The sequence below is a fragment of the Lepus europaeus genome, chromosome 11 (assembly GCF_033115175.1).
Source record: "Lepus europaeus isolate LE1 chromosome 11, mLepTim1.pri, whole genome shotgun sequence".
In the NCBI taxonomy this organism is placed as follows: Eukaryota; Metazoa; Chordata; class Mammalia; order Lagomorpha; family Leporidae; genus Lepus; species Lepus europaeus.
This window is the reverse complement of record NC_084837.1, coordinates 86,581,314-86,600,179: the sequence shown is the minus strand read 5'-3', so window position 1 is coordinate 86,600,179 and position 18,866 is coordinate 86,581,314. Positions and strand designations below refer to the sequence as shown.

Here is an 18,866-nt window from a genome sequence, read left to right as displayed (position 1 = left end):
GAGGCTTGAAGGAGTTAAATGACCTGACTGAGGCCACTTGGCTGGATCCCCGCCGTGCCCGACTCCAGAGTCCACGCCCCTTACTACACGGCCTTGCATGGAGAGCGGATGGATCGGGAAGAGGGTGGACAGTCCTGAGAAGGCCTTTGGTGAGGAGTCCCCATGCCTGGGGAGGGGAAGGCTCAGCTGGTTGGGGGTGGCGGAAGGCAGTGGGAGTTTAGGAAGAGGGAACATTTCTCAAAAATGAGAACTTGTAGAACATCCTGACTCATTAGGGGAACCATGAGCAGTTTTGAGTGATCATATGCATAGGACACAAGGGGAAGGAGGGAGTTTTTGTTTTTTTTTTTTTAAGATTTATTTATTTGTTTGAAAGGCAGAGTTACAGACTGGCAGAGAGAGAGGTCTTCCATCTGCTGGTTCACTCCCCAACTGGCCGCAGCGGCCGGAGCTGTGCTGATCCAAAGCCAGGAGCCAGGAGCTTCTTCTGGGTCTCCCATGTGGGTGCAGGGGCCCAAGGACTTGGGTCATCCTCCACTGCTTTCCCAGGCCATAGCAAAGAGCTGGATCAAAAGTGGAGCAGCTGAGACTTGAACCGGTGCCCATATGAGATGAGGGCACCACAGGCAGAGGCTTTACTGGCTATATCACAGTGCAGGTGCTGAGTGTGACAAGTTCCATAGAGGAAATAAACAAGGAGGCAGAGTGGGGGATGGGAATCTGATTAATATTTGGAGACAACTGCTGTAACCCAGCATGTAGGGTGGGGATGGAGAGAAGCGAATAGATTCAAAACTCATTTCTGGGGGCCGGTGCTGTGGCATAGCAGGTAAAGCTGCTGCCTGCAGCATACCAAATGGGCGCCGGTTCAAGTTCCGGCTGCTCCACTTCCAATCCAGCTCTCTGCTATGGCCTGGGGAAGCAGTAGAAGAGGCCCAAGTCCTTGGGCCCCTGCACCCACGTGGGAGACCTGAAAGAAGCTCCTGGCTCCTGGCTTCAGATCAGCGCAGCTCCAGCTGTTGCAGCTATTTGAGGAGTGAAACAGAGAATGGTTCTCTCTCTCTCTCTCTTTTTCTCCCACTCTTTCTATGACTATTTCAAATAAATAAAATACATCTTAAATTAAAAAAAAAAAAGATTCTAAGGGCCAGCGCTGTGGCACAGTGGGTTAAAGCCCCAGCCTGCAGCACCAGCATCCCATATGGGCAACAGTTTCAAGTTCCAGCTGCTCCAGTTCCAATCCAGCTCCCTGCTAATGTGCCTGGGAAAGCAGCAGAAGGTGGCCCCTGTACCCATGTGGGAGACCCAGAAGATGCTCCCAGCTCCTGGCTTCAGATTGGCTCCACTCCAGCCATTTGGGGGATGAACCACCAGATGGAAGACCTCTCCTCTCTATCTCTACCTCTCTCTATAACTCTTTCAAGTAAATAAAATTAATATTTTTAAAATAAAAAAAAGATTCTATTGATTGATTTGAAAGGCAGAGTGACAGAGAGAGAGAGGGAGATGTCTTCCATCTGATGGTTCACTCCCCAAATGCCTACAACAGCTGGGGCTGGGGCTGGGGCTGGGGCTGGCCAGGCCAAAGCCAGGTGCATGGACCTCCATCTGGGTCTCCCGCATGGGTGGCAGGAATCCAAGTACTTGGGCATCACCCCTTGCCTTTCCAGAGTGTGCATTAGCAGGAAGCTGGATTGGAAGCAATATCACTGGGACTTGGGACCTGACCCAGCACTCCCATATGAGATGCAGGCATTGCAACAGTGGCTTAACCCAGTTGCATCACAATGTTTTCCCAAAAAGCTCTGTTTTGGAGAAAGTGAGCTTGACATGTCTGTCGGCATCCACCTGGAGGTATCATGCAGAGTTCTAGGAAGAAGGGTAGGCTGGAGGTCCATTGAGAATCAGCATGTACATGGTAATGAAGTCATAGAACTGGAAGGGATAGAAAAGAAGAAATAATCAACGAGAGGTCTGATTGAGGTGTCAGCAAAGGAGACCGACAGGGACGAGCCCGAAAGCAGGAAGAAAACAAAGAGAGTGCAATGTGGAAGAGGAGGTTTCTTGGAGCCAGGGGGTCCCAGCTGCCCCAGAAGCACACAGCATAAAAGGAGGGTGTGCAGCCCGGGATGAAGCAGTGCAAGGCGAAATCCTGCTCTGGAAGCCAAAGGACTGGAAAACAAACACTCGGTGCTGTTCAGCTCCTGGAAGCAACTGTCCTTGTATGTGTGACACTTGGAGGGAAAGGATCCTGAACCGAGAGGAAGGGCTCTTTGAGTATCACATGAGTAATACCAAAACACATTTTCTAAACCACTCCATGCTAATGTCATTGCTGTTGCTCATGAGTCAGGGGTTGCCCTGAGACCTCCCAGCGAGACAGAGCAGGCATCACAAGGATACTGCATAATAAGGAAAAGGGTCCCTCCGGAGAGCCTGCCTCCAAAGCCAGGAAGCAGTGCTGCGCCTCTCTCCGAATTGACCTCCAGGCGGCAGCAGTGAGCAGAGCACCGGGCGGAGCCTAGAACCGCCCCAGGCAGAAAGGGAGGAAGTCCGGCCGCCGAAGCGAGGACTCCCTCTGGCTCCGCCTCTCTCTCCCCCACCCGCCGGCCAGTGACAGCTGGGCCGATGGGAGGAGAGCTGGGACCGTTAAGCCTCCCTTCCCTAAGGCTCACCGTTGTTGCTCCTGCAAAAGGCCGGGTGGGCGGCAAAGCACTTTCTTACAAGGTCTGGCAATCCTATATAAAACCAGAGGCGGGGGTTTGGCCTAGAGACACTCTAGCTCCTCCTGGGTTCGATTCCTGCCTCTGGCTCCCGACTCCGCACCCTGGGAATCAGCAGGTGATGGCTCCGGTACTTGGTTCCCTGTCACCCAAGTTGGAAACCTGGATTGGATTTTTGCTTCCTGGCTTCAGCTCTGTGTCTCAAATTTATTCAAAAGAACTCTACTTGGTGTTTTGCACGTTAAATATTGGAAGTGAAACGCACAGAAGTCTTCAACGTTGGAATGCATTACGAAAAGATGGCTTCGTGGGTGGAGCCAGGGTCGATGTATACAGATGTGCTAAGTATAGCAGAATATTAATTGTAGAGTGGTGGTGGGTGTACAGGTGCTCACTGTAAAATTCTTTCAGTCTTTTTGTCTATGCCTGAATATTTTCATAATACAGTGTTGGGGTTGCCAGGGTCTAAGAGGAAAGAAGAATAGTGAATTACTGTTTAATGGGTACAGAGTTTCTGTGTGTGGCAATGAAAAAATTGTGAAAACAGATCATGGTGGTGGTTGTATATTTTGAATGCACTCAGTGCCATAAATTATACTTTTTTAAAAGATTTATTATTTATTTGAAAGGCAGAGTTATAGAGAGCCAGAGGCAGAGAGAGGTCTTCCAGCCACTAGTTCACTCCCAAAATGGCTTCAATGCCGGAGCTGGGCCGATCCGAAGCCAGGAGCTTCTTCTGGTCCTCCCATGGGAGTGCAGGGGCCCAAGGACTTGGGCCATCTTCTACTGCTTGCCCAGCCCATAGCAGAGAGCTGGATCAGAAGTGGAACAGGCCGACGCCGTGGCTCAACAGGCTAATCCTCCGCCTTGCGGCGCCGGCACACCGGGTTCTAGTCCCGGTCGGGGCACCGATCCTGTCCCGGTTGCCCCTCTTCCAGGCCAGCTCTCTGCTGTGGCCAGGGAGTGCAGTGGAGGATGGCCCAAGTGTTTGGGCTCTGCACCCCATGGGAGACCAGGAGAAGCACCTGGCTCCTGCCATCGGATCAGCGCGGTGTGCTGGCTGCAGTGCACCGGCCGCGGCGGCCATTGGAGGGTGAACCAACGGCAAAGGAAGACCTTTCTCTCTGTCTCTCTCTCTCACTGTCCACTCTGCCTGTCAAAAAAAAAAAAAGAAGTGGAACAGCTCGGCCTCGAACCAGTGCCTATATGGGATGCTGGCACTGCAGGTAGTGGCTTTACCTGCTATGCCACTGCACTGGCTCCATAAATTATGCTCTTAAAAATAGTTAACCTAGGGGAGGGGAGTGTGGCATAGTGGGTTAAGCCACCACCTGCAGCACTGGCATCCCATATGAACACTGGTACTAGTATGGGTACTAGTACTGTTACTCACCTCCCAATAATAAATGTAATCATATCTGCAAAGTCCTTTTTGCCAATGTAAAGTAACAGTCACAAAGGCTAGGGAGAGGTCATTAGTCTAGCTACCACAATGAGTTCAGCATTTTTCCTTAAGGTACTTATTTACTCATACCTAACAGCTGGCACTCAATATATCAAGGCAACACTGAAAATTCTCCCTCATAGTTTTATCAAGATGTAATTCAAATACTGCACAATTTATTTATTTATTTATTTATTTAATCTTTTTTTTTTTTTTTTTTTTGACAGGCAGAGTGGATAGTGAGAGAGAGAGAGAGACAGAGAGAAAGGTCTTCCTTTTTGCCGTTGGTTCACCCTCCAATGGCCGCTGCGGCCGGCGCATCGCGCTGATCTGAAGCCAGGAGCCAGGTGCTTCTCCTGGTCTCCCATGCAGGTGCAGGACCCAAGCACTTGGGCCATCCTCCACTGCACTCCCGGGCCATAGCAGAGAGCTGGCCTGGAAGAGGGGCAACCGGGATAGAATCCGGCACCCCAACTGGGACTAGAACCTGGTGTGCCGGCGCCACAAGATGGAGGATTAGCCTGTTAAGCCATGGCGCCGGCCGAAATGCTGCACAATTTAGTCAAAACATGCAATTCAATGGTTTTATTTTCAAAATTTTTACTTGGTTGCATTTTATTTGAAAGGCAGAGAAAGATCTTCCATTTGCTGGTTCACTCCCCAAATGTCTATGACAGCCAGGCCCAATCTGGGGTTCCCATGTGGGTGGCAGGGGACCCAAGTACCCCCACCATCATCCGCCTCATCCCAGGGGCGCACATTAGCAGGAAGCTGGATCAGAAACAGAGTAGCCAGAAGTCCAGGCCAAGCACTCCAATATGGGATATGGGGTCCCAGGAGGGGACTTACCTATTGCAACAGGCATGGGCCCCAAGTGGTCATTGGGATAGTCACAGAGTTGTGCAACTATAACCACAGTTTTAGAACAGTTTCATCTCTCTCCTGATTTTATACATGAGGAAACAAGCTTGAGGCATAAGGAAACTTGCTCAGGATGACAGCTGCTTGGGTTTGGCATGGGAGTGACTGTCAGGTGCTGCCCATGCAGTCCAGGTTCACCAGGCCATGCCAGCCAGCCGGGAGCAGCCTGCTGTCCTGTTAAGCAGTTGTAGTTAGGAAGCAGGTGCCTTGGGTTCTAGGCGTGGTTTTGCTGCCTTCAAGCTACGTGACCCTTGGTAAAACCTCCTCTGAAAGATGATGGCAACTTAATCCATGGCAAATGAGGCAGCTGGACTCACAAGATGCCTCCCAGCTACTAATTCAATGAGGGAAAAAAACATAATTAAAAAGAAATTCTTGGCCACTCCTTCTGCGGGGTACATCGCAGGCGCCCGCCAGGTGGTAAGAGCGGGAAGCGCCATCAAGTGGGCGCTGCCGGACCAGGCAGCGGGTGTGAAGGCGCCCGGGGCACACCTGCTGCAGTCCAACCATTGCTCCCGGATAGAAAGAGGTCCCTCCCCCCGCCATGTTTGAAGGAAAGATGCTGCAAAGCTTTGAAAGATTCCTTTTCTGAGTGTAAAAGATCCGTGTTGAATGCCAGGTTAAGATTCACAGCCAGGAGGGCTGGCCTGTGGCACAGCGGGTAAAGACGCCACCTGCGAGGCCAGCATCCCATCTGGACGCAGGTTCAATTCCCGGCTGCTCCACTTCCCATCCAGCTCCCTGCTCGTGCACCTAAGAAAGCAACGGAAGATGGTCCAAGTCCTTCGGCCCCTGCACCCACATGGGAGACCCAGACGAAGCTCCTGGCTCCTGGCTTCCGCCTGGCCCAGCCCACACTACCTCTGTCTGTAACTCTGCCTTTCAAATAAATAAATAAATCTTTAAAAATTAATAAATTGTCTAGTCGTCCAGTGCTTTTCAGAATTCCCTGAAGAGCGCAACTTACACACTCCCCTTAGACCCTCGCGGCACCTGGCACAGGTCTCAGAGTTCCTCACTCCTGGGTCTCAGCCCAGCACAGGTGGGAAGAACGACCCTTACAAAGGCAGAGAAAGGTGCAAACAGGGTTAGGCCTGCCTGGGAATGGACAGTGGTGCTGGGCGGAAACGGGGGTGTGCTGGGCCAACGCAGACGCCGTGGGGAGCGCGGCTGGACCGCTAGTCCCGGGAGCTTACAGAGCCACCGACACCGCGCAGCCGCAGCGCTGGCCGCCTCCCCCGCGCCCACTCGTCCGCCGGCTCCGCCCAAAGACCCGCCTCCCTCCTCTGTGCGATTGGTGCAGTCCGCGTGGAGGAGCCCAGCGAAAGACACGCCCGTCGTCACGCCCCTGTCCCTGATTGGCTGGAGAATTTAAAGACCCGGCCGGTGATAGGGTGATTTTCTTCCTCCCTAGTATTTGAAAGTTTCTACTCTAGGTTCTTCGCCTCGCCGGCTCCGATCCGCGTTTTCATCCGAGTGCCGGCTCCAGTGAGTTCCTGCCCGAGCCTGATTCTTGTAGGGGTCCCAGCCAGCGGGGAGGGTGCAGACGAGTGGGGGGTCAGACGGGAGGACCACGGATCCCGGGGATCAGGGGCTCCTGCGATTTCCCCAGGCAATCACGCGCCCTCTCCACGCCGTTCCCACTTCGCAGCCTCGTAACCACGCTGGCCCCGACTCCTCCGAGCCGTCGTTTGCCGCTCCCGGGCTGTGCGCTCTGGTCCACGGTCACAGAGCGGCCTGCCTGTCTACGTGTAAACCAGCGAGCGCGCCTGCAGACCGAGGGCGCTCACAATCTGTCGGTCCCCTTCTCCTGGGGAAAGGGCCCGGGCAATCCCCGTGCCGGCCCTGGCTCTCCTGCAGCCTGGTTTGCTTGCTGGCTTGCTTGCTGAGCAACCCTTGCAGGACACCCGAGGCTCCCCAGCTCTGGGTGCATCCCATGCTGCGCAGCCGCGGCTCCGGAAACTGCAGCCGAGCACATTTAGTGCACTTTGAAGAGCGGCTTTTCTGTTAACCCCAGGGCCCTTTGGCCGTCTCCTTGGTGATACTAGCGGTAGCCTCCGTGACCCTAGGTGGCCTTGCACGGGGCTCCGCGTCTCGCCTCCACACCACCCATTGTGTCTCCGGAGCCACCGTCACCCCTGTGCGCTGGTCTCTCCGCAGACCGTCAGAAGCCGAGGCGAGGCGATGCTCTCCGGCACCGGGGCGGCGGCCGCGGAATGCGACGACGCGGAGCTGCGGTGCCGCGTGGCGGTGGAGGAGCTAAGTCCGGGTGGCCAGCCGCGAAGGCGCCAGGCCCTGCGCACCGCGGAGCTGAGCCTGGGCCGTAACGAGCGCCGCGAGCTGATGCTGCGGCTGCAGGCCCCGGGGCCAGCCGGGCGGCCGCGCTGCTTCCCGCTGCGCGCCGCGCGCCTCTTCACGCGCTTCGCCGCCGCGGGGCGCTCCACGCTGCGGCTGCCGGCCGCCTGCGCCCCGCGCCCGGGCGCCGTGCAGCTGCTGCTCTCCGACTGCCCGCCCGACCGCCTGCGCCGCTTTCTGCGCACGCTGCGCCTCAAGCTCGCCACGGCCCCGGGGCCCGGACCGGCCTCTGCCCGCGCGCAGCTGCTCGGCCCGCGGCCCCGAGACTTCGTCACCGTCAGCCCCGTGCAGCCCGAGGAGCTGCAGCGCGTGGCGGCGCCCCGGGGGCCAGACGCTCTGGAGAAGCAGCCTGAGGAGCCGGGGAGGAGCGCCAGGCCCACCACGGTGAGGAAACGAGCGGGGCGTCTCTGAACGTCCCTGGGACGTCTGAGTATGACAAGGATGTAGGTAAGACAACAGGGAAGGAGATCCAGGCCACTAGAAAGTCGAGAAGAGACCCTGGAAAGGTGAGGAGGGGAGTGTAGCAGGCCAGGGGGAGAGGCCTTGGTGGTCAGCCGTGGCCGGAGCAGCCAGCATCTAACAACATAGGGGGACATATGAGGGATCTGAGACTACTTGGGTGCTGGGGCAGGTGGGTGGAGACCAAGCTGATGAGAACTTGGGGCAAGAAGGGGCCTTGGCTAGGCAGGGTTTGCCTGGAGTGGTTTTGTTGTTTTATCTAGGTATTTGAAAGGCAGAGTTACAGAGAGGGAGAGGGAGAGACAGAGAGATCTTCCATCCTCTGGTTCACTCCCCAAGGAACTCCATCCAGGTCTCCTCCATGGCTGCAGGGGCCCAAGTGCTTGGGCCATCCTCTGCTGCTTTCCCAGGCGCATTCGCAGGCAGCTGGATGGGAAGTGGAGCAGCCGGGACTCAAATCGGTGAACCAGTGCCCATATGGGGTCTGGTGTTGCGGTTGGTGGCTTCACCTGCCATGCCACAGTGTCAGCCCCTGGCTTCAGAGCTTTGAGGTGACGGAGATAGGCTTGTGATAGAAAGAGAAGTGAGAAGGGAAATTGGGTGGCAAGACGAGAAGGGTTAGGGAACCCAGCGAGGGAGCTGATGGAGGACCCAGGTCCACACTGCGCGTCTTCCGGGCACAAGGAGAGACCCGGACCCCAGGAGTGGCTGGCAGGAGCTCCAGGTCAACCAGGGCAGCCCCTGAGATAGCCTGGTCTTCCCAGGACGCCCCAAGGTGGCCGCTGCCTGTGAAGAGGCTGAACTTGCCGCCTGCCAAGCCGCGGCTCTCGGAGGAGCAGGCTGCCGTGCTGGGGGCCGTCCTGCGAGGCCAGAGTGTCTTCTTCACCGGAAGTGCAGGTAATGGGCAGGGCACTGGCAGGGCAGCCGTGGGGATGGGACGGGGGAGCAGGCGGCCCTGACTCTGCTTCCGGCCCAGGGACAGGGAAGTCATACCTGCTGAAGCGTATCCTGGGCTCCCTGCCCCCCACAGGCACTGTGACCACTGCCAGCACCGGGGTGGCAGCCTGCCATATCGGGGGCACCACCCTCCACGCCTTTGCAGGTGAGTGAGGCCCCAGCTAAGAGCAAACTAGGTCTGGAGGTCAGGTTGGGGGAGGGGGATGTTGGAGTCTCTGCCCAGGCTGAAAAGTGTCCCCCACAGGCATCGGCTCAGGCCAGGCTCCCCTGGCCCAGTGTGTGGCCCTGGCCCAGCGGCCAGGGGTGCGGCAGGGCTGGCTGAGCTGCCAGCGGCTGGTCATTGACGAGATCTCCATGGTGGAGGCGGACCTGTTCGACAAGCTGGAGGCCGTGGCCAGGTCAGTACGTGCAGCGAGGGCAGTGAGGGAAGGCTGGGAGCTGGTGGGTCTGGGGGGAGTCTGCCCACCCCAGCCCCTAAAGCACCAGGGCTCTCTGCAGAGCTGTGCGGCAGCAGAACAAGCCATTTGGAGGGATCCAGCTCATCATCTGTGGGGACTTCCTGCAGCTGCCACCGGTGACCAAGGGCTCCCAGCCCCCACGCTTCTGCTTCCAGGTACCACTTACTCCCTGGCCTGCCCACAGCGAGGGCTGCTCCCCTCTCTGACCCACATCTGTCCTGCCCCCAACAGGCCAAAAGCTGGAGGCGGTGTGTGCCCGTGACCCTGGAGCTGACAGAGGTGTGGAGGCAGACAGACCAGACCTTCATCTCTCTGCTGCAGGCTGTGAGGCTGGGCAGGTGGGCCGCGGGTGAACAGGGAAGGGGCTGGGGATGAGGATCCAGGCACGGGCCCTGGGTGGCAGGGGAGGGAGGTGCACTGGAACAAGCAGCCTGTACAGGGAGAGGCAGGACCCTGGGCAAGCCGGGCAGACTGTAGTTAGGAGGGTCATGGCCCCATAGGAGGTGATCGCTGGGACCCAGCTTCCCTCAGGGTTGGGTCCTCCTCCTTGGGGTTGGCACAGAGTTGGTATCAGGGAAGGACGGACAGACTGATGGACATATAGGAGGAATGTGGAGATGTTAACATGCCCATTTCACAGAAGTAGAGATGGGGGTCAAAAAGGTGATTGTCCCCAGAGTGATGGCCAGTGAGTGGCTGAGCTGGGACGTGGACCCAGGTCCTTTTCTGAGAGCCTGTGGGGCCCCTGGGCGGGGTAGGGAAGTCACAGGTACAATCTCTCTGAAGTTGGGACCACAAAGGTTCAAGTGCACAGCTCCTCCACCGTGGGAGTGGACAGGAGCCCCAAAGAGCAGAAGACAGAGCCAGAGCTGGCCCTGAGAGGCAAGGCTGACGTGGGTGGGACGAGGGCAGGGAGTGGCTGTGAGGGGCTTACTGTGCCTGGGGAGCCCTGGGCAGACACGGGAGGCAGGCAGCAGGCACAGATGGGTGTAGGCCGTTCCCTTCCTCCTGCCTGAACTGCAGGCGTCCATGCACAGGGAGGCTTGAGACCAGGGAAGAGAACCCGAGGCCCTATCTCTTCCCCCATGGCAGCAGGCAGGTGGCAAGAAGATCGTGTCCTGGAGGCGACCTGATTCCAGGGTGGCCGGCATTGCAAGGGGTCCCTGTGAACCACTTGGCTGCTCCTGCCAACCTGGCCTCTGCTCACTCATCACTCACAGCCTCCTCAGGAGCAGGGTGGCATGGGAGGGAGGCCTGTTCCTACTTGGGGAGAGGCAGAGAGAGAGTTGCGGGTGCCCACCCGTGGACATAGCCCACTACCAGTCCCGTCCTCACTCACTGTGTCAGGGGCTCACATGGGGAATGCCCGGCTGGCCAACCTGGTGCCCACATCCACCCCTAAGTTTGGATCCATAGCCTGCCTTCGCACATCCTCCACCCTCCCTGGCATTCAGATGGACCCTGCCCTGACAGCCCAGCCCCCACAGGTGCTCGGATGAGGTGACCCGCCAGCTCCGGGCCACAGCCACCCACAAGGTGGGGCGGGACGGAATCGTGGCTACAAGGCTGTGCACTCACCAGGATGACGTGGCCCTCACCAATGAGAAGCGGCTGCAGGAGCTGCCAGGTGAGCAGGGAGCCAGGGCTGGGCAAGACCAGCTGGGAGTGGCCCCAGGCAGCCCGGGGGCCCCCAGCCTCTGTGACAGCAAAGGCCCTTGGGGTTATGGGAGTCAACGTGCCTCTGAGAGCTGTGGTGAGCTGATTGCATAGCCCCAGCCAGGCCTGAGCCACTCCTGCTCCAGGTCCTGGAGTCCCTGTCTGGTAAGTGTTTTGGGGACCTGAACCACAGTCAGTGATTTGTGATGTGCTTCTGCAACTCTGTTCAGGTGAGATACACAGCTTTGAGGCTATGGACAGTGACCCTGAGCTAGCCCAGACCTTGGATTCCCAGTGTCCCGTCGGCCGACTTCTGCAGCTAAAGCAGGGGGCCCAGGTGGGTAAGAAACAGGCTCTAGAGCCCGGGAGCTTGGGTTGTCCTGCCTGGGCCTCCCTGGTCCTGCCCCCTCCACCCAGGCCACCCTGCAGCCAGCCAAAACCTTCCTCCTCCTGTGCCCGTGTACAACCTTCCTGTCTCCAGCTTTCCATCCCATTGGCCTCTTCCTTCCCCCGGAGCTCCTCCAGGCACTGCTGTGGGCGAGTCCCTTTCCCTTGCTTCAGTTCAGGTCCGTCGTCTCTCAAATGGGGAGGAGGGGAGGAAGTTGGCCACAGCCGCGGCCACACTGCTGGGATGCCCGCATCCCATATTGCGGTGCCTGGGTTCTAGTCCCCACTCCACTTCCAACTCCAGCTTCCTGCTAATAAACAGCCTGGGAGGTAGGTAGCAGGTGATGGGCCAAGTACTTGGGTCTCTGCCACCCACATGGGACATCGGAATGGTGTTTCTGGGTCCTGGTTGGGCCTGGCCCAGCCCTGGCTGTTGTGAGCTTTTGGGGAGTGAACCAGAGGATGGAAGATATTTCTGTCTCTCTCTCTCTCTCTGTCTCCCAGTCTGTTTCTGTCTCTCTGCCTTTTAAAAGAAATTAAACTTAAAAAATATTAAATGGGGAAGGCAATACCTCCCTCCCTGGCTGTCTTCTGTGGTACCCCTACCAGAAGAGAGAGGGTTCTTGTTCCTCCCATGGCATCGGGGGTAGGCAGAATGAGAGGCTTTGCCTGGACTCCACAGGACACCAAGGAGAAATTTGGCAGCTCAGTGTGGCTGGACCAAGATCCGACCATGCTCAAGTCCCTGGGATTTAGGTCACCTTACTGATCTGAACACGTCCTCTGGGGCCAGCTGAGCCAATGTCATTCCCTGGGGCCGCAGTCAGCCAATGGCAGGGCTGAAGACACGGCTGGGGAGGGGGCCAGCCACTGGGCCGGGGCTGCAGCCCAGGCCTCCCTGTCTCTCTCCCTGGCAGGTGATGCTGGTGAAGAACCTAGCGGTGTCACGGGGCCTGGTGAATGGCGCCCGAGGGGTGGTGGTAGGGTTCGAGGCCGAAGGGAGAGGTAAGTGATGGTGGGAGGGGACAGTCTACCTGCTCGGGTCTGCATCAGGGCCCTGGGCTGACCGAGGGGAGGAAACAGCTAGGAGGGGGAAGCCCACAGGCCCCTGCCCCTCGCTCCTGAAGGGTTGGCCCTCTCCCTGCCTTCCCCAGGGCTGCCCCAGGTGCGGTTCCTGTGCGGGGTCACTGAGGTCATCCATGTGGACCGCTGGACGGTGAACGGCACAGGGGGCCAGGTCCTCAGCCGGAAGCAGCTGCCCCTCCAGCTAGCCTGGGCACTGTCCATCCACAAGAGCCAGGTGACCGCCAGGGTGGCAATGTGCCTGGGGTGATGTGTGGGAGGGAGAGGGCAGGTACCAGGTGGTGCTGAAGGCTTCTGGAGGTTGAACTTGTCCTGGGTGGAAAGTTTAAGGGCAGCGGCAGAATATACCTTTGATTAGTGAGTTTCCCAGCCCCCTTTCCCAGACACATTCCCAGCTAGTGAGTGGCAGAGGCAGGATCCATGCCTGTCTGGCCACTGTGTCCCTCAGCCAGTATCCCAGGTCTGTGTCTCCTGCCTCCCTCAACCTCATACCTGCTGTCGCGCTCTCCCTCTGCCTCAAGGCTCTCTGGGCTGGCCAAGGAGCTCCAGGGCCAGTAGCTGGTGAAGGGTCAGGCTCTTGGATGCAAAGGGCTTTGGACTGAGCTGGCCCCGCCTCCATGCCTCCCATCACCAGGGCATGTCTCTGGACTGCGTGGAGATCTCCCTGGGCCGTGTGTTTGCCAGTGGCCAGGCCTACGTGGCCCTCTCCCGGGCCCGCAGCCTGCAGGGCCTTCGCGTCCTTGACTTTGACCCCACGGTGGTTCGCTGTGACCCCCGCGTGCTGCACTTCTACGCCACCCTGCGGCAGGCCAAGGGCCTCAGTCTGGTAGGAGGGGGTCGCCTGTTACTGGGTGCTGGGAGCCAGGGCAGAAGGAAAGCCCAGGAGGACCTGGGGGGAGGGGGGCTGCAGAGCCCTCTTCTGGCTTCCCGGGGGGCTAGGAGCTAGAGGACACAGGCTAGGGCCTTGGGAAGCAGTACTGTCTCACGACTGGGTTTCTCTGGCTCTCACCCAGGAGTCCCCAAGTGACAATGAGGCTGCCTCCGACCAGGAGAACATGGATCCAGGCCTCTGAGCCTTGACTACAAAGAGAAGGCAAAGGCTGGTGCCCACCGTCCTGCTCCCTCGTGGGCCAGGACCCCGCGGAGTAAAGGGGAGGGAGGCAGTGTCTCTCCTCCTCCTCCCTGAGCTCCCAGCCTCCTGATGGCGTACAGGAACCGGCTGGGTGGCGATTGCTGCCCTCTTGGCAGCCGGTGAGCTCTTGGCAGGCTCAGAAGTCACCATTTCTGTGCCAGCTGGTGTCAGAGGCCAGAGCTCTGGGCAGGGGCCACACATACAGCCAGAGTCCAGCAGCTTTGGGCTGCAGGGGGACCGGCAGTGAAGACTAGTGCTCCAGGAGCAGCATCAGGCCTCTCCACTAGGGGGCCCCCTGGGGGCCTGAGGCCAGGAACTGGCCCAGGGCAACTGAAGGGAAGTTGAGAGTATCCCTGGGCCAGGCTCCGCCTCGCACCCCTGGGAACATAGCGCTGGCGGTGCCCAGCCTGGGGACAGCCGCAGTAGAAGGCGCATCCATATTTCAAGCTGCTTTTTCGGGAGAGCAATGGTGTCTGGGATCATGGACATGGACGCTCTCAGGTTTATTTATTTAGAACTAATAAATGTGTGAATTGAGTGAGAACTGCGCCGCCTCCCTGCCGTCTCCGCTCCCTCTCACCTGTACACCTGCACCCAGGCGCTTGTTGATGCTCCGTTATGTGAGGTTGTGTTCATAGCACATTTGGAGAGGTTAGTGACGAGCAATGAAATGACCAGGTGAGTCACTGTCACCCAGTGTTCAGACAGGGGCACGCTATGGAATCTACACGCTGAGAAACCCGGGCCTGCGTCGTGTTGGAAGCTGCTGGCAGCCTTGCTGAGGCTCCAGGCTCCAGCTTCCTGCTAATATGTTGTGCTGATGGCCCAAGATACTGGGTTCCGGGACCGGCGCTATGGCGTCACAGGTAAAGCTGCCGCCTGCAGTGCCAGTATCCCATATGGGTGTTGGTTTGAGTCCCGTTTCCTCCACGTCTGATCCAGCTCTCTGCTATGGCCTGGGAGAGCAGTGGAAGATGGCTCAAGTCCTTGGGCTCCTGCACCTGTGTGGGAGAACCAGAAGGAGCTCCAGGCTCCTGGCTTTAGATCTGCCCAGCTCTGGCCATTGCAGCTATTTGAGGAGTGAACCAGAGGATGGAAGACCTTTCCCTCTCCCTCTCTCTTTCCCACTCTTTCTAGGACTATTTCAAATAAGTAAAATACATCTCCTGCCATTGCAGCCATTTGGGTAGTGGGCCAGTGGATAAAGGATCTCTCTCGCTCTGTAACTCTGCCTTTGAAATAAAAAATAAATCTTAGAAAGAGAGAGAGAGAGAGATACTGGGTTCCTGCCACCAACAAGGGAGACCTGGATTGAATTCCTGGCTCCTGACTTTGGCCCTGGCCATTGCAAGTATCTGGGGGAGTGAACCAAATTTGGGAGCTTTCTTCCCCTGTCTGTCTGTATCTCTACCTCTCAAAAAATAAATAAATAAATAAAGGCGGGGAGGGGGGTACTGGGCAGCATCATGGCACAGTGGAGTAGGCTGCTGCCGGAGACACTGGCATCCCACATCGGAGCACTGTAGACGCTTCAATAAATCAAAGAGCTCACGGTCAGTGATGGGTCCCTGGAGATGGCCGAGGCCAGGAAGGCTACTTGGTGGCAGAACTGAAACTGAAGCTGGTGCGAGGGGAACAAGATGTGGGGAGGGGACTTTGAGAGGCTGAGATGGCAGGACAGGTGGACTGGCCTGCTAGCGATGACCCCAACTCCTCTGAGGTCCTGGTATACTTCCCTGCCCCCCCCCCCCAGGGTGCTCAGATTCCCAATCCTAGAGCTCCCAACACACCACACACACTGTAAACCACCAGGTGGCGCCAAGAGGTCACTCCGTCCCCTCCCAGAGACCTGGCAACCCTCTGTCTTCCGGAGCTGGGGCTTGAGTTCCTGTCCAGTGGGCAAGCTCCTTTGTTAAGCTTCCCTTGGGCGCCTTGTGGTTTGTGTTCATTGGCCCTCCAGCTTATTCCCTACAATAACCCTGAGAGGAGGCGGGACGACTGCCCCCATCTGAAGGGTCCTGGGTTTTTCAAAGGGGGGGGGGTCTCTTTAATTTTTAATTATTTAAAAGGAAGAGCAACAAAGAAAGGAGACAGAGAGAGGGAGAGTGTATGAGATCCTCCATCCACTGGTTTACTCCCCAAATGGCCTCAATGGCCAGGGCTGGACCACTGGAACAGGCATCCCAAGTGGGAGCTTAACTCCCTGTGCCACAACACAGGCTCCTAAGTGGACATTTTTTCAGTGTTTACTTAGTGACAGGGAAAGACACCCAGAGAAAAACCTTCCATCCACCGGTTCACTCTAAATACCCACAGTAGTCTGGGCTGGGCCAAGCTGGAGCCAGGAGCCAGGAATTCCATTGTCTCCCAGGAGGGCGGCAGGGACTCAGGTACTTGGCCGTCACCAGGATGCGCATCAGCAGGGAGCTGGAGCAGAACTGAAACTCCAGATCCGGGAGGGGTGGCTTCATCCACTAAGGTCCTGGGGTTCTTGCCAAGTCAGCAGATCCCTGAAGCCCGGTTTAAATCCTGAATGACCTTGGAAGGTCTGCCTGGTTTCTTCCTTAATGAAATGGGAAAAACAGCCATCAGCTGAGTGACTGGAAGGCTGGGTGGGGCCGGGCACGGAAGCCTCCCCGTGGGCTCTCATTGGCCTTCGCCACAATCACCTGAAGGGTGTCCCGCCCCCCCACCCACAGGGTGGCCTGGGGGAATAACAATGGGACTCCCAGCAGCCCCAGGGAAAGGAATGCCCCCCCCCTTCACAAAGACCCCTGGGCACCCGGCCTTGGAGTGGAGCCAGCCCAGCAGAGGGAGACTCACCCATCCCCCCATCCTCCCCATGGGTCTCCTTACTTTGGCCTGCCTTCTGTCAATTTTTTCAAGATCGATTTATTTGAAAGGCAGAGGGCCGGCGCCGCGGCTCACTTGGCTAATTCTCCGCCTGTGGTGCCGGTACCTCGGGTTCTAGTCCCGGTTGCTCCTCTTCCAGTCCAGCTCTCTGTTGTGGCCCGGAAGGGCAGTGGAGGATGGCCCAAATGCTTGGGCCCTGCACCCGGATGGGAGACCAGGAGGAAGCACCTGGCTCCTAGCTTCAGATTGTGGCAGCCATGTGGGGAGTGAACCAGCGGAAGGAAGACCTCTCTCTCTCTCTCTCTCTCTGCCTGTCAAAAAAAAAAAAAAAGAAACATAGTGATTCTTCCCACCCTACTTTCCCCATCCATACTCCTACCAAAAAAAAAAAAAAAAAGAGGCAGAGAGGAAAAAGAAAAAAGAGGCTTTCCATCTGGTGGATCACTCCCCAAAGGCTTGCAGTAGCCAGGGTTGGGCCGAAGCCAGGAGCCACGTGGGTGCAAGGGCCCAGGTGTGTTAGCGGGGAGCTGAATCCGAAATTGCACAGCCAGGCCCTGGAGCGGCCGGGGTGGGTATCATTGGCCCACCTTGTTATCCTAGCAGCCAGGCAGGATCTCTAAGCCTTGTTTACAGAGGAGGGGTCTGAGACCTGAGGTCAAGGGCCTTAAATGGCACAGCCGGGCGGGCTGGCACGAGGACAGACTGCAAAAAAAGTGTCCCTGAAACCCACCTCCCAAAGCATCACCTGCTGAGGTAAGGGGTGGGCTTGGGGTGAGGCAGAATAGGGAAGAGGGACCCCAGGTGCCACAGGAGCCCTGTAGTGTGTGTCTGCAGGTGAGTGTGTTACACGGGTGTGAGAGTGTGCGCAAGGCACAGCTCACCTTCCACTCCTTAGACTCGCCCTCGGTGGGCCTCAGCCTCCAGGCAGCACCGCCCCAGGCGCCCCCTCACTCCCCTCCCCCAGGGCTAGCCCTGGGCTCAGTAACAGAGCCCAGCTCACCTGGGGAGGTGTTGAGTGAGGAGGGCATCCAGTTACAGCCTGAGCTGGGAGGACAGGCAGGGGCAGCCCAGGGACAGGAGCCCCAAGTCTGGGAGATGAGGGAGGCAGCAATTGCCGGGGGAGGCCCCATGTCACCCCCAACCCTTGCCAGGGCCCCCTGGTCTGGGCCCCTGACCTCCTCACACAGCTCGTCCCTACTCCCAGGGGCCGTGGCAGAGACCAGAGCACCTATGGGCAGCTGGGTGCATCTTGGGGGGAGTGGGGGTCCTCTCCTCTGCGCTCTGGGCCTTTCTTTCTCTCCCCCACCCGAAGCGGCCTCGTCCCCGCCTCCCCCCTTCCCCCTGCCCTGGCACAGGGCCCCATGCCTATTTAAGGCAAATCTCCTCATCTCCTTTTAAATAACATTCGCTCCTCGTGCAGGAGAAGGCCGGCTGGGCCAGGGCACAGGGAAAGGGGACTGGAGCCCCGAGTCCCCCCTCAGGCCTTCCTGCTCCCCCTTGGTCCCCTCACTGCCCAGCCCTGAGAGGGGCTGCACTCCCAGAATGCATCGGTGGATGAGGGGGAGGGTCTGGGTGGGGCTGACCTCTGACCTCACAGCCAGCCCAGCAGGAAGGAGGATACACACCTGCCCAAGGCTACAGAGTGAGTGGTAGGGTCCTTCCTGACCAGGTCTCCTCGTGAATGGGGTTGTGAGGGACACAGGACAGTGGCCCTCATGGGGCGGCCTGCATGGCACTCGGTGGGGTCCTGGCCCCACCCCATTCCTGCCCCACTTCCCTCCAGCCCTTCAGACTCCTGAGCCCCTGGCCCAGGCCTGCCCCCCCACCTTCTTCTCCCCTCCTCCCAGCCTCTCCTGTTTCAGCCAGCTAATCCCCCTGGGGTCCTCACATGACTGAGACCCACTCCAAAGGTGCGCTAGGTGTTGGTTCCTCCTCCAGACCTCATGGGAGCCTCAGGCTGGCCTGGGGGCTGGGGGACCCCAGGGAGAAAGATGCCCCAGCCTGGCCTCCCCCGATCACTTAGAGCTGAAAGAGCCCCAGTGTTCTGTGGGCCCAGGGGATACTTGTCACAGATGAGGCAGCTGTGGCCAGGGAATGGGCGGGAAGGCCCAGGGGCTCCCCAGTGAGCAGAGGCTGGGCTTGATCCCGGGAGAGGCTCGGGCCTCAGTTTCCCCCTGTGAAATGGTGGGTGATCCTCGAGACCCCTTCCAGCCCAGACCTCTGTTCCCAGCCCCCTGCCCTGAGCCTGGCCTCCTCCTGGCCCATGGATGTTGCTCCAACATCTCCGGTCTCCCCTCTCTTCCCCTCTGATAAACTGCTCCGCACCTCGCCCAGGCAACCTCCTGAGGCTTGGAGCCTTCCATGACCCTGATGTGACAGAACTGGGTGACTAGTGTAGGTCTGTGTGAGGCGGGGTTCCCTGCTAGCCCCCGGATGTC

At 58.2% G+C, this 18,866-nt stretch overlaps 1 protein-coding gene across 3 annotated transcripts; it reads left to right on the top strand.

Moving 5' to 3' along the window:
- The first annotated feature begins 6,512 nt into the window (after positions 1–6,512).
- PIF1 (PIF1 5'-to-3' DNA helicase) lies at positions 6,513–14,111 on the top strand. 3 transcript variants are annotated; one of them, XM_062206125.1, is made up of 13 exons: positions 6,513–6,576; positions 7,249–7,827; positions 8,667–8,799; positions 8,879–9,004; positions 9,104–9,257; positions 9,358–9,472; positions 9,549–9,655; positions 10,805–10,944; positions 11,204–11,310; positions 12,278–12,365; positions 12,515–12,660; positions 13,078–13,269; positions 13,457–14,111. In XM_062206125.1, exons 2-13 carry the CDS (start codon positions 7,273–7,275, stop codon positions 13,514–13,516), a joined length of 1,923 nt encoding a protein of 640 aa, XP_062062109.1. In that variant the 5' UTR covers positions 6,513–6,576; positions 7,249–7,272; the 3' UTR covers positions 13,517–14,111. The 3 variants fall into 3 exon arrangements, with proteins under 3 accessions (XP_062062109.1, XP_062062108.1, XP_062062110.1); XM_062206124.1 differs by having other exon boundaries at positions 6,519–6,576; positions 6,740–7,827; XM_062206126.1 differs by having other exon boundaries at positions 6,550–6,576; positions 7,158–7,827.
- Positions 14,112–18,866: the final 4,755 nt, after the last annotated feature.

Excerpts from the sequence above, each read along its gene's own strand:
- PIF1 (XM_062206125.1), top strand. The coding sequence starts at position 7,273 with ATGCTCTCCGGCACCGGGGCGGCGGCCGCGGAATGCGACGACGCGGAG. Across the intron at positions 9,258-9,357 it reads AAGCTGGAGGCCGTGGCCAG|AGCTGTGCGGCAGCAGAACA; the intron begins GTCAGTACGTGC and ends GGCTCTCTGCAG. Across the intron at positions 11,311-12,277 it reads AGCTAAAGCAGGGGGCCCAG|GTGATGCTGGTGAAGAACCT; the intron begins GTGGGTAAGAAA and ends TCTCCCTGGCAG.